The sequence below is a fragment of the Nasonia vitripennis genome, chromosome 1 (assembly GCF_009193385.2).
Source record: "Nasonia vitripennis strain AsymCx chromosome 1, Nvit_psr_1.1, whole genome shotgun sequence".
Taxonomy (NCBI): domain Eukaryota; kingdom Metazoa; phylum Arthropoda; class Insecta; order Hymenoptera; family Pteromalidae; genus Nasonia; species Nasonia vitripennis.
In genome coordinates, this window is record NC_045757.1 from 28,437,438 (window position 1) to 28,452,443 (window position 15,006).

Sequence of the window (15,006 nt, forward strand, 5' to 3'; positions counted from 1 at the left end):
AGATTTTTAAAACCTCACTTTTTATGAGCACCAATATTTTTCGTATTCCAAGAAAGCGAACAATAGCCTTTTGATTGAGACCGCTTATCCAAACTGTTTATTATGGTTTGATGATGAACGCCGGGATTAAGGTATATCCGGCCATATGAGTCGATGAGTCGATGATTGTAGAGCAGGCGTGTCCAAAACTCAAATTACGGAAGAAAAATTCCGGTTTGCAAGGGCCATCGCAGCTTTTGTTACACGCTGCATACAAGAATATTGTATTTTAAAGAAAACACGTACTCGGTTTATACATTGTATTTCCGTCATCCATATATTTTGAGATAGGTGTTTTTTCTTTAAAATGTTAATGAGCCTGGCAGAACACTGTTGTAAAAACATGACCTACTGAAGATATCTTGTATTTTATGTCTGTGTGTCTCTGAAGTAAAGTGGGAACAGAAATAGATATGGTATTATGCTACAACACGTACAAGTTAACTGAAATTCTCTGAAATTTTAATGTAGAGTAGTCATTCATATTATGTTAAAATTGTTAAAATAATTTTGAAAATTTATAAAAATTAAACAAGCACAAAGCAAAAAAAACGCATTTTCAAAATAACGAAATATCCAACTGCACCTGTTAAACATTTTTCTTTTAACAGCTCTATTCAATTCAAATCTCATGCGAAGCTCGTTTTTCGTTAAAACACGCCACTGATCGAGTCGCTCTGGAATCGTACACACTTTCTGCTATAAAGTTGTAAATTTAAAACTACGGCGCGTGTCTATAGCTGCCACCGTCTCCAGCCAAAAATACATCAACACCTTTCATCTCAAAAGCATTGCTCGGCCGAGCGTAGGATGTATTTAACGACCAGATTTTTCAGCGCATAACAATGATTTTTTCTCGCGTGCAGTTTAATGATGCGTAAGTCTGTTATATTTCGGGGCGTTGGCTTTTCGGAGCTCTGCTATTTCAGAATTCGCTCTGCTCGTGCAGTGCTTTCTTGCTCTCTCTCTCTCTCTCTCTCTCTCTCTCTCTCTCTCTCTCTCTCTCTCTCTCTCTCTCTCTCTCGGCGTAATGAAGAAGTATGGATTGAACAGTTTTGCAAAAAAATTTGCTAATTCATTCGATAGCTTTGTTATCACTAAATAATAGTATTTTGAAGTCAAGTTTTTATTAAAAATTTCAAATAGAACTTCAATCCATTGTCATCAATAATGTTCTCCGCCGACAGCAACGAAACTCTACACCCGTTGTCAGCAAAAAGACTTTAAACGCATGTACATAAGTTTCACTTCGTAATCACAAAAGGTGTATTAATTACGCTTAACTTTGCAATACTCCGCAGAATTGATTACAGTGCCGGCATGAAGGATCGATTCTCCAAGGTATAATAATTTCGGTTAGAATGGCTTTTTGAGGTGAGCTTATGCACGTTGTTCTCACTGCTGCTTGAGAAACCAATCATTCAAACGCACCCAAGACAATGGGACTGAAGAATGAAAACGAAAGCATGAAAAAGTCGTTCTTTTATTCACGCGAAGCTTACACACGTTTACCGCGACAATACTGAACTTCGACTCTCGATGTATGAAAATCGCATTTTATGATTTAAGGTGTGAGAATAAGAGATGGCGTGTGTATGAATCTTGTTTTATCGCCCATTGTGGGCTCCGTCGTGAAACTTTTATTGAGCCTTTTATAAATATACATCTGCTAACAAAAAGAATCCTTCGATTTTTGCTAAAAAAAACTCCACGTGTGCGTTATTTCCGTAGTCCAAAAGCCATATTTCTCTCAGCGCAAAGTCAGTCAGTTGTCAGCGAAACTTTTACAAATCTTTTAAAACAAAAATCTATTTTCTGCTGTCAGTGTGCGTTAAGAACCATTATTTGGAATGTACCGTCATCGCGGCGACCTTTAAAAATAAAACACGTGTTTTCGCGCGCGGCAAGAGAGAGAAAGACAGAGAGAGAGAGAGAGAGAGAGAGAGAGAGAGAGAGAGAGAGAGAGAAAACACCGAAGAGAAACGGTCACGTTTCATTACGCCTTTGAAGATATTCGTCATCCGAGCCTCTCTCCGGATAGCATTTTTCTCGCGTGGACTATCCTCCTTTTTTTTACTCTCCCGAGTTTTTTAAAGTCGTGTCGCGCGACTGCGAATAGAGGGAATGAATAAAAAACGAAAAGTGAAACCGATGTGCTGTGTACGTGTGTGCGGCTGCTTTTTGTTTTCATTTGTATTTTGTATTTTTACATAAGTGCTTTTTTTGACGTTCTTTATCGGTTCACTTTTGGTTTCACACCTCGAGCTGCTTTTACTTTTACTTCGGTCGCATATAGTAAGGTATATAAGAATGGTATCATTCAAGTAGCACTCGTTCTCTTTTCCTGATTGTTTATCCTTAAATGAAAAGCTGTACAAGCCGAAAAGCATTGCTTAAGCCTGTTTGAGACACTCACGCCATAACTGCTTTAAGTTTTTGTTGTTCTTTTTTTTTCTGTTTTTCAGTTAACTTTATGAAAAATTAAAAAAACTTTAAACCTATTCAACATTTTAACTTGATACTTTTTGCATCGATCAACTCGTATCATTTTTCATTGATTAAGTGCCGACGTCATTCCAATTTGTTTTATTTCTAAAGATTCTACGTCAGTCGAAAAAAAACTTAAACTTGTTCTTATCATTTCACGAGGGCCGCATTAATCGAAATGCATTTTCTAAAATCGAGTACCATCGCATTTCAATATTTTAATAACGGAAGAAGATCAACAAAACTGAAAACACATCCAATTGATATCAATCTGGCGCCTGTACCAACGCGAACACCAGTTTTCCTCAATTATCCCCTACAGGCGAAAACGTTCTCGTTTAATATTTAATACGCTAACAATCCCCCTTGGGCATGCACACAGCAGTTCCATTGACATGGCCATCTTGCAATTTGTTAGATCTCGGTAATATCTACATTGTACGAACACGCGTGTACCAACATTCATAATATTCGCTTAAAAATCATAGCAATTTACACCGCAAAGTCCGGTTTCCTCCTCCTGTACACGGACGCGTGTACACACGCACACTTACGACCACTTCATTTTCTCGTCGTCTTTCTTGCATATATGTATACTCTTGCTCTTGGCTCGCAGGAGCGTTTTTCTGCGACAACGCGGTATGCTCACCGTCGTCTTTGCTGCTGCTGCTTTCTGTCTCTCTTTTTTTTTGCAACGCACGCGCTCTCGAAAGACGAGACGAGTCTCGCGCGTAGGTATATAGGACCTCGGCCGGATCGACTTCTCCTTCTTCGACGTTGTAGTGTCTTCCCCTCGGAGTTGTAGGAAGGACGGTTAGTCGAGGATATATATGTTTTCTTACTTCGAAATAGACACTTTTTGCGGGTTTCTAAGGATTTCTTGGTTTTCTCGTCAGTGCTTTGAAAAATACACTTTGATTCAGAATAATACATACATTCTACTCTTAATTTAATTTGTACAATAAATAATCTATCAGTTATTAGTATATATTTCGTTGTTTTTAGGCATTCGAATTGAAATATTCTTCGAATCGAATGAAAATTCGCCAAAATTATTATCAATTACAGACGCATATGGAACTAAACAGTATGTAAGACTACACTTCCTCGAGCATATCTCCAGCGAACTCTTCTGCAAAAGTTCGTTCACCCGTGTATACCTCGCATAATTACACGTTTCGTAGGGTATGTCGCAACACAGTCGGTTTAACAAGAAGGTAGACTTTCAAAAGCAAAAAATAAAGCGTATACCTACTCAAAGGTTTATCACTGCTGCAGCCCAACTAGAAAGTTTACACACAAGTCTTCTAGTCGAAACCGGTATTGCACGATCTCTCTCGTTGTCATATGGTCCAGAGATAAAGTTGCCCTTTTTATCGTCATCCCATAGTACCTAAGTCTCTCACCTCGACTTCCACACTTCACACACACCGCACGAAATTCCAGAGCGGAGAGTTTAACGGCCGGCGCGTCCGGAGATCGCCGATGATAAATAAGCCGCGCGTGCGTTTGACCCGCTTTTTCCATACAGCTCCTGCGCATGAGCAACTGTGTTATACAATTGTTCGGGGGCGCGAGATTTATGGGCGTGTGCGCTTGTTTCTCAGCCACGGCGCGAGAGCGATGATTTATCGGCCGTTTTACGGGGGTTAAATTATTTTAAATGTAATGAGTGAGAGAGAGAGGGAGAGAGAGAGAGAGAAAGAGAGAAAACAAAAGGAAGCGCGCATCGAATTGAATTAATGCGCGCGAGTTTTCACTCTGGAATTTTGAAATTTCGTGTAGGTACGCGCGCGGCGTAAGGTATTAATTACTCGACACGCGCAGGTTTTTCTTTTTTAATGGTATGCGCGGCAGCGTTTTATCGTCGATCGACAAATTGGTAAGCGATACCGGCGGTGTCTTTGAAACTGCGATGGAATCATAATGACTTTCGATTTCGCGGCTAATTAAAATTATCTACTGTGTGCTTGGGATTGGACGGATATGCTATCGGTCGTCCAGCTGCATTCTTGTTTGCATGTGGAATACACGGCGTATCTGTGACAGGAAATTGGTGTATCGAATGTACGGATTTTTTCTATTAACCGAATTCCTTTCAAAGTAAAATCCATTCTCAGTTTATTTATCCAAAACTTTAAAATACTCCATTTCCTTATCTTCACAATCGATCTCTCATACGAACCACAAATCAACAACGAAAATCTTTTTCTTCTCCTCCACTTATCCCTTCAAACGTCCTTGAAACTCAAACCACCCGAAAAATAAAATAAGAACCATCCCACTCGATTAGCATACAACAAGATAGCAGATTCTTACTTCGAGAAGAGCAATGACGAGTCTGGTGCCTCCGCTCTGCAGTGCAATGGTTCCGATGGTGGTCGTTTTCGACCTCGCCGTCGTCGTCGTCGTCGTACTCTCTTGCTGCTGCATAGCACTGCAGGCATCGTCCACGTGGCCGTTCTCCGAGCTCCGGCTCAGCGTCTCACCGTAGCCGTTCACCATTTTTGTGCCGGCCTCCGGTACGCACTAAATTGGCAAAACATTCTTTTGCTTTGCTTTGCGATGCGGTGCACACACGCTCACACATACGAGAGAGGGGGAGAAGGAATCGATTGTCCGACAAAGGGTTTGCTTTGGCTTTTGACTGGTTATTTTGTGAGAAGAGATGCAGTGCTATTGTGTGGTTTATTAGTGGCTGTTTCTGTGCCTTTTTTTCACTTCAGTACTGGTCTGAGGTTGGAAGTTAATGAATCGAGTTGGTGTTCTTTTGAATTCGTTAATTTTTGTTTAAAGCGTGAAGAAAACAAAACGCACCCACGACACTAATTTGCTATTAGCATAGTTTATTTGAGTTTCACATTTAAAGTTAGCTTTAAAAAATAATAATAATGAAATATAAAAAGTCCCATAGCTAATGCAACATCTATTTACCAGTTTTATAATCACGTTAGGGAACAGGGATCCGAGGCAGGGGGTAATCAATTTTCACGTCCTTACACGCTTTAGGAATGAGGCGAGGATACCATAGTAGGCAAAGATCTTGCTAAAATCATCGCACTTATATATCAATGATTCGTGTCACGCGTGAACTTACGAAAGTCTACGACTCGATCGAGAGCTGTAGGAAGAAAAACTTTGCTTCCACACAAGATCAATAGCCTTCGCTTTTGCTAAGGAATTCGGTTTACTTTCTGTACATCTTTCTAAACGACGATGTCCCGCTGTTATCACCCATTACTCCCGGCTGTTATCATTCCGAAAATTTTCAGACTACTCCAACCAATTATGCAGCATAGCAGTAGCAGCCAGCCGGCCGATTTAGAGCGCGAACCTTCGGGGAAACATTATTCCTGGCGGCTTACCATGTGTATACGTACGCCCTGCCATAATATGAAATAGGCCGCCCGCGAGACGCGATGCGACGAAAATAGGACTTTTTACTCGGATATATCGCTGTCATTTTGCTTGTTTGTGTTTTGTTTTACTGCACAGCGACGTTACAGCCGAGGCTGGATATACACCACGGGACTGAGACCGAATTGTGTATTTTTGCGGAGAATGTTTTAAAGTCGGAATAAAATTGTATTTCTGGTTGCACGAGAATATCGATTTAAAGTTATTTCGATACTGCTCAACTGTGAGAGATGAAGTCATGCGTTAGTCATTTAGTATCAATAAGAGTTGCTTTGATTTTATATCGAATAAAATTATTAAAAGTAGTATTCCTAGAAAATCGATCTATAAGTTTGAGTTTTTTTTCTATTTTCTGTATAATAAAAAATATCGAAATATTTTTGTGAAATCATAAATATTCTTATATCAATTTCCAAAAATAATATACATTCAAAATTTTAATAAATTAATTTAATGTGAAAGAAGAGATAAATGAATCTAATCAACTTTAAATACTGCAACTCAAATACATAGCGCCAAATAACGAGAGAACAGAAAAACACTGCTTTACCGTAGTGTATTGCTCTACTCTCTCAAAAAAAAACTTTGTTAAGTCTGAACTAAAATTTATTTTTATTCACACGTAAGTATTATAATCTAACGTAATACACTGAAAAGCAAAGCAGTTTTATATTAGCCCTAACACCTAAACTTCCGCAGATCATTTACCATGGGCGATAGATGGCGCATAAGCACTTTTATATTTCTCTCATCTTAATCTGCACGCCAAGCATATAGATACAGAAGTATATGCCATAACTACTTTTTGTTGCGGTTGCTGCTTGAGTTCCTCATGATATATAACTGCCTACTCTCGAGATAGTAGATAGATCATTGTTTTTCGTCTTTTAGAAGTAACTTGCCCAAAACCGACCTTCAAATGGCTTCTGAATACCGATAGCAAAGTAATCATCATTTTCTCTCAACAAATTTATCCCTGTATCTGCCAACGTTATGGTCTAGACATCTCGCGAACGAGTGAGCAAAATTGTTTGATTTCATTACGCCCGGCAGCGAGAGGCAAAAGATTTATCGACCTGACATCGCGGGTTTTCTTTTAAACGTTCGTGTTCAGTATATTATGAGTTACGTTTTTATCGGAGCTACTCGGGCTTCCACGTGTCTCTCCATAATCGTTCAGGTGCTTCTTCTCGCACGTTAGGTACTCGATGTATACCTTTACATTTATACGTAATGAAACGGAATGATTTTTAAATTTGCTTCGTATAATATGCCTTCTAGACTAAATTATTTTAATACGATAAAGCTGTATAAGACTGTCAATGTATTGGTACGTCTTGTAGTACAATCAATTTTGAATATCATGCGAAATATCATATCCTTTATCTCCTTCGTTTCGTAGGATCAACAAAGATGACAGCGCTCATGTATGAGAACCGTTAAACCGTTACTTGCATTAGCCTACATTCACTTTCCATAGCTTGACGCGTTTTAAAAATCATTAAAACTAGTAGTGAAATCGTCGTAAAAGATTAAAGTTGTGCCGGGATAAAATAAAGTTTTACTTTATTGTATGCACGTATAGTACTTTGTTAATTCTTGGCACGCAAAAAGCTTTTAATTATTTTTAAGTCGATCCTGCAGACAATTTTTATTTTAAGATTTTGGCATCATCCAACTCGATTGAACAATGTTTCTGAATTTCATATGTAGATTTATGTAACTACCGTCTGTAATTTGCAAGCTTCACATAAGGCTGAATCATTTTGCACAACGAACATTTGTAACGACTACCAAGAAGCTATTCAATTTATCAAAATTGAAAAAACAAAAACGCCTCCCTGATTACACAAACACGAAAAATATGAAACGATAATAAACGCCCTATCCCCAGCCTTTCCTATCACAACAAATCCCAGAACAGAATTTCCGCCAGACTCTCTCTCTCTCTCTCTCTCTCTCTCTCTCTCTCTCTCTCTCTCTCTCTCTCTCTCTCTCTGAAATTTCTGCTGTTATACGAGGAGCTGCTGCAGGTTGCGTGTTCCTCCGATGCATATACCAATACAAGCGTGAGTATCATCACCCACACACGAAACGCACGACTATACAAAGTACGTATCCCGAAAGAAGCTTGAGAGCGAGAAGGAAAGAAAGAGAGAAGAAGCTACACATATACACACATGGGAGGATAAAACCGGCCTGACTGGTGGCGTTCTTCGAATGAGAAATATATCGTGCGCGGCGAGTTTCGTCGGCCCTCGAAAAACCGCGCGGAAGAATAACTGATTATGCGCTCGCGAGCGCACCTCGTTAGGTGCGGTGCACTTTTTGTCGAACTGTATGCACACTATATAATATGATAGCCGGCGACACAATTTGAAAGCTCGCGCTCGCGCCGTTCGTACCTTATCTACGGGCGCGCATTCGCGTATAAACAGAGTTTTGATAGCTTATCGTTCGATTATTGTATTACATGTGATAAGATGATGTAATTTGTTTTAGGCGAGAATTCGTTTGTTTTGGTGGAGATTGATCATGGTATTTTTGAATGTTGTTTGTCGTACAGTTAGTGGAATTTTTTAGAAACGAAATTAAGAAAAAAACTGATGTGTCGTCAGATTTTTTTTAAGCATCAATATATGTGATAGTTGTATTTTTTCTTCGTCTTCAGCTTAAGAGTTTACGCTGCTAGGTTCCTTCTCAATAATTATGAGATTCGACGTTTCTTTGCATAAACGATTATAGGCTCACCATGAAATTAAACACAGCCATGCGCGCGAGCGAATTTTTGCGGCGTGAGCGTAAGTGCCGAAAAATATCTCGGTCCGTTTTGAAATTCTAATTCTGGCCGTGACATTTCGATGCAGATTATTTTTCACATTTCCTCATCACATTCGCGCAGTCAAGGTTTCAGCGACCGTGACTTCACACTCTTGATTTATTGTGTCTTTATTGCGGCAACTTTTTTACAAAAGTGGTTTATTCTTAGGACACAGCCAATCTTTTTATCAATTTCTCGATTAAAGTTTAATTTCAACCTGCCCGTCATCAAAATTCAAAACCACTCTAACCTGTCAAAAGCCGAAACAAAAACTATCCGATTCCCCAAAAAACAAATCTCTACCAAACAATCGACTCGTTCACGTGCACCAGTAGCAGTAGCAGTAGCCAATAATCGGCCCTAACAACAACGGCATAACGCAGCCACACTTGTTCGTTTTCGCCGCGAGGGTTTCTGCTCGCACTGCTCCTCTCTCAAATCTCTTATACAAACGATATACACACCCGCACACAGTCAGACACTATACCGGCGAAGCTGCTGCACGAGCGAGACACGCGTGCGCGATGGTCCGGCGCGATCGCCGCACTGACGAGTCTCTCGAGCTCGCGAGCGCCGCTAAGGAGAAGCTTCGCGAGTAGGCCTCCAGCGCGCCGGTTCGCGCAGAGAAAGAGAAAGAGAGAGAGAGAGAGAGAGAGAGAGAGAGAGAGAGAGAGAGAGAGGTTGGTCTGGTGCGAGAGTAAAGATAGAGAGAGAGAGAAAGAGAGAGAGAGAGAGAGAGAGAGAAAGAGAGAGGTTGGTCTGGTGCGAGAGTAAAGATAGAGAGAGAGAGAGAGAGAGAGAGAGATGCGGTGGCGCAAGGAGAGATGAGGGCAAAGGGTCTGGAGGAATTCTGAGGTGAACCTTCGCTCGTCGACTGGTATACTAAATTTAGAAAATTTCCGTAAGCTCAGAAGCGCGGCGATTGGAGCCGGCTTCGATGTGGGGATTTCGCTATGCGGATTTCGGTGCTGTGCTGCTGGGAGACTTCGACTTGAAAGCGGAGGAGAGATGATTTCAGTGCGATGTGAATTGGTGATTTTTTCGAAATTTTATTTTGGGTTTTATTGACTAATTTTTTTGTTCTTTGTTGGGCGATGACTTTTTATGTCGGGTTCCATTATGAATAGTCAATATATTAAAATTGACTGTTTTTTATCAATTATATTCCTTTGTAAAATTAAAACACGGAGAGGAAGGAAGCACAAAACGGATTACAGCAGCTTTTCTTAGACGACTGTGAAGGCTTACAAGTGCTGCTCTCAGCTATGATTACCATTATCAGTAGTTTCGCTTTTCATGCGCATACATACTTGCTCGTGGTCGTGTTTTATTTTTAGACTAACTCGCACGAATGTATGGGCGGATAAATCCTAAGTATTTGATTCAAAGCTTGAATAGGTTTAAATTATTGTATCATTAATTATTTGAATAACTATAATTTACATAGTAGTTTCAAGTATCAAATAATTGCGGCACTGACGAAACTATTATTGCCAAATATTTTTATTTTACAATGTTTAATCATAGGTTTATAATAGGAGAGAATTAAAAACTCATTTTTTATACTTTTATTATAACTTGATCTAACTACATTAACAATAGTCGAACGTATACCTATGCCTAAGAATTATTGTAAAACCATTAACATATAACGATGATATAAAGCGCTTGCAATAAATATTTAAATGCAGTTTATTAATTTATTAACAAAAATGCGTGAAACGTATTATAACACATACAAAATTATGAATATTATAACAATGGCTGTGTACAAAAAGCTTATTGCAACATTTGCTGATATGTATGATGAGTAAGCGTTAAAATGTTATATTTATTTGCACAAACATTGATTTTGAAAAACTTGGTTGTTTCTTTTTTATTTATTATGTTCAAGTTTCATCGAAATTGAAACAGAGACCATCTATTATTCACAGATAAAAATAAATGCTTCGACCAAATAAAAAATCTCAAAAGAAATCTCATTCTACCGCAACCTAGTGGAAATAACTTTATTTTTGATTTCAGGGTTATCAAATCCGAAACGACGTTGACATTTTCGATTTCGCAATAAGAGTCAAAACACTACTCCATTATATCTGATGATTATCATAGAAAAAGTGATAATAAATAAAATTGACGTTAATATTTTAAATAAAATGATAAATCAGTAATACTTGACTTAACTAACAAGTGTTGTGACATGTCTGAATAGTAGAGTACAAAATAAATTAACGATATGAGGTCCAGAGCACGTGTTCATCGTTATCGCTGATGTAATAATTACTCTCTTCATTATCGTTCTGGTTTTCACCTAGTTAGGATTCTGAGATAATAAGAGCAGTGCTTTAAACGCGTAAATTTCTACCATTTAACAATCATTAATAATTTTCTAATTTAGTATACAGATAATCTGACGAGAAAATCTGTAACATTTAATTAAAATAGCCCCGATATATTTTGTAACTTTGTAACATGCATAGTTCGATAATAAACCTGAATACAACAACCAAGTGAAACAACCAAGCCTCTCTCAAACATAAACAATCTGACATTAGTTTAGCTCGCAGATGGAAATAGCGGCAGGTATGATCGCCTGCAGTTCCTCGACAGCCGCAGCAGCGGCCGACGTGCAGGCGACCGCGACGTGCTGACGTTGCTGCAGAATCGACATCGGCATTCGCATAGGCATCAGCGACTTCGTGCATTCGTCGAGCTCGTCACTTACCGTTTTGACCATCGTGAGGAAGTCTTTCTCTTCCTGCGTCAGCAAATCCTCTGGTTCATCACTGCGTCCGTTTTCCAGTGCGAGAAGATCGTTTTGAGGCGTTGACGGCCGATCGGTTAGCTCCTCGATCTTACCACTTGCTACAGACTTGTGGTAGTTCACGAAGGTGTTGGCAGATGGACAGTAGGTATGTTCCTCGCGATGAGTCGTAAGGGGTAGAGGAGAGGGACAGTCGCCGTTGAGGATCGTCCGGTTCAGGTCCTGAAGCTCGCGATAGTCAAGATTGTCGGTGTGATCGGTTATGACGTTGGAGACGAGTTTGTAGGAGTCGACGCCGATGTGTGTGTTGTGGGAGACACGCAGTGTTGTCGTTTCGGTGACCTCCTTTACTATTTTGCCACTTTTTTCCTGGTGACAGAATCGTTTGACACTCGTTAGTGCTTTCGAAAATATTAAGAGTGCTCCACACTTATGCTAGAAGTTCGAATTTTTAGCAGCGCCCCCACGTTACGTCTGAATAACCATTAATAATTTAAACAAACTTAAAGGTTGAAAAGTGGGTATTAGTGAGTTTCAGCAAGTGTAGTGTGTATCAAGGAATATTACAAAATTAAGTTTATTAGGTAAAAGTTTAAATTCACATTTTATTCCGTCGGACAAATTTTAAGAAGCAGTGGTCATTTTGCTAACTACAATTTGACTTTTTCCGACGAAATAAGCCGTTATTATTTAATTTTAATTGCTTAATTTTTTTTCAAACATTCCTTAATACTTATTGCACGTGCTGAAACTCGATTTATGATGATAAAGTTAGTCAATTAATTATAATAAACAAAAAACGTTTTCTTCGCTAGGTGGCGGGTCACTCAAGGTGTGGAGCACTAGTGGAAGTATAGTTTCTATTACTTTTATATTTTTAATGATTTTATCTTAAGGTGAATTGAAATGATTTACTCCAAAAAAAAAACAATATTTTTGGTATACTTTTTTCTGAAACTTACTTGAATCATTCGTTGAATGACGGTGGCACCGTCAGGACTGTATTCGACAATTTCCTCATCAGCTGGAGGATTCGTTGATAATGTAGTTTCGCATTTCGCTATGGGAAGCACCTCGGCTTTTTTTATCGCCATCTCATCTTCCGCTTTTCGACTGAAAACGTTAGTATACAATTAACTTTACGTTTACAAATCACATTTATGTAATAAATAATATATAGTCTACAGAGTATTTACTATTTTTATAGTTACGACATTAAACAACGATCTATAGCGCATTACTCAACGTCATCCTCTATTTACAAATACAAAAACAATTGTAGTGAAAATAATTGCGCAATAAACTGCAGGGAAAGTACGCAAAGTAAACTAAACGATTAATTAACAATAAATCATGCGAATTCAAGAAGACGTAAGACACTCCCGACGCGGCGCCGGTACAAAGCGCCGACGACCGGTCTAAATAAAAGTGAATGAGCCCGTTTTTGCCGCGCCCAGAATAAACCTCATTTAAATTTTGCCAAAGCTCGGAAAACGTGCGTGAGCGTGCTCCGAGAATCTCTACTACTGCTGCCGACACTCTCTCTCTCTCTCTCTCTCTCTCTCTCTCTCTCTCTCTCTCTCTCTCTCTCTCTCTTTCTTTCTTTCTCGCTCTCACTCACCAGGTCGTTGAAACGAGGGCATCTTCGTACTCGGACGAGAGGAACGACTCGCTGCGCGACCTTGGGACTGGCGTCGTCGAGCACTCGGTCGCGGTGACGTACTCCTCAACGTTCGAATCCTCTACGGCGCTCCGATCGCTGGCTTGACTATGGCTCTCGGTTTCTTTGACGTTAGTTTCCTGGAGAAGAGAAATTTCAATTAATTTGACTTATTATTATATTTGCAATGCATGTAGGATAAACTTTCAGATATCAATTTTATCTCTTCTTTATTTTAATAATGTTGTCAAACAATATTTATCCGCCATCAGAATGATAAAAAATTCATTGTTACATTGTTTCAAGTAAAACTTTCTTCATACTTCATACTTTTAATGCAAAAAGAAAAAATATAATTCACAATTCTATTTTCAGCATTAATTGAAGAACTCTATATCATCTCAAGAAGATTCAAAAGTGGACCCTCCAAACATCATACCTCTTTATTGCAAATTCATCCGGTCTTCTCGAAATAGCTTTTGAATAAATTTATACATTTTGAATCACCCTTCAATTATTTGATGAATTCATGCACATTATGTCTGTATTTTATTAAGAAATAAAAACTCAAATAGATAGTAAAATACATAAAATTGTAAAAATAGTTGTACGTATTTATAGATTTAAAAATATTTGCATGCAGGAAAAAGCTGTTGAGAAATGCGTCGTGCTTTCTTATGAAATTACGCTTCATTTATCAAAACAATCTATTTTCGTAAAATCGATTAAACCACCACTATATTTTTAATTTTTTCTCTTTCATTAAAAACAAACTTGCTGAAGCATTGACAACTTGCAATAATACTACTTCTAATTTAATATTATAGATGATTCAATAAACTTAATTTACTTTCATTTATAATTAACAAAACGAAGAAAAAGATTTAAAGATTTAAAGAAATCTTTAACCATTATAGTTGAATATAAATATTCGCGTAAAATAGCACATATCCAAATGTAATTCGAAACCATTCTCTTTTCTCCACCACACGTCTTCGAAAATACCCATTTTTATGGTTGATAAAAAGCCTCCTACTTCAAGCCACCATATTATCCGAACTTTCAACTTTCAACACAGCACAGTCATACCATAAAATCATTGACGAAACGCTTCCTTCACACCACTATTCCCACTACCTAGATACAAGATCTTATCGCACCTCTAGTTTATCGCTACGTTTCTCCATGGCACCACTTGTCTCCGCAAGCTCCCTCGTCGTCGTAGTCGTTCCCACATTGGCGTCCCTCATATCCTCTTCCTTACAAAACTCCTCGTCGTCCTCGTGAGCAGGATTCAAAGCTTGACTCCTAGCTCCAGCTTCGCAGAGCCTCTTGTCGAGCTTTTCCGCCAACCTCGTCACCTCCAGAAGCTTCGCCGATATCGACTGCACAGCCGACAGATTTCCACCGGTCTGGCCGCTTCCACCTTCCATTGACGTGCTGTCATCCAGCTCCGACATCCTGCTGTCATTCACAATCCACCAAAATTAGAAAAAAAAATCACAATTCGAGTTCGTTAATCAACTATTATCTCGCGCACTAAAAAAAAAAAATAAAATAAAACTATATCTGGAACGCGACGTGCCGCGTGCCCGTAGCGTCGAAGACTGACGCGTCCGCCGTCCAAAAGTCAAAGTCGTGAGCGGCCGCAATATTTGCTCTCCGGCGAGCTTACGTAATAAACGCGTTCGCGGGAGACACAACTTTTCCGAAGTGCACGCGCGCGGGCGAATGAGGCTATACGCGCCACACAGACGCTCACGAAAAAGCTCTCGGAGCTTGCGACCAGTCTGGTGGAGCTGGTTGTGAAAAGGTGGG

At 39.2% G+C, this 15,006-nt stretch overlaps 1 protein-coding gene across 11 annotated transcripts in view; it reads right to left on the reverse strand.

Annotated features, from left to right (window-relative positions):
* LOC100679567 (muscle M-line assembly protein unc-89) overlaps positions 1-15,006 on the reverse strand; it is a 68,153-nt gene that overhangs the window by 39,774 nt on the left and 13,373 nt on the right. For 9 of the 11 annotated variants that reach the window (XM_031933632.2, XM_031933631.2, XM_031933633.2 and 6 more), the window contains 5 exons: positions 14,349-14,652; positions 13,150-13,328; positions 12,491-12,641; positions 11,490-11,897; positions 4,846-5,055 (listed from right to left, as the gene is read on the reverse strand). In XM_031933632.2, coding sequence (XP_031789492.1) covers positions 4,846-5,055; positions 11,490-11,897; positions 12,491-12,641; positions 13,150-13,328; positions 14,349-14,652 — 1,252 coding nt within the window. The remainder of the gene's footprint in view (positions 1-4,845; positions 5,056-11,489; positions 11,898-12,490; positions 12,642-13,149; positions 13,329-14,348; positions 14,653-15,006) is intronic. The other 2 variants (XM_031933624.2, XM_031933626.2) reach the window with 2 other exon arrangements.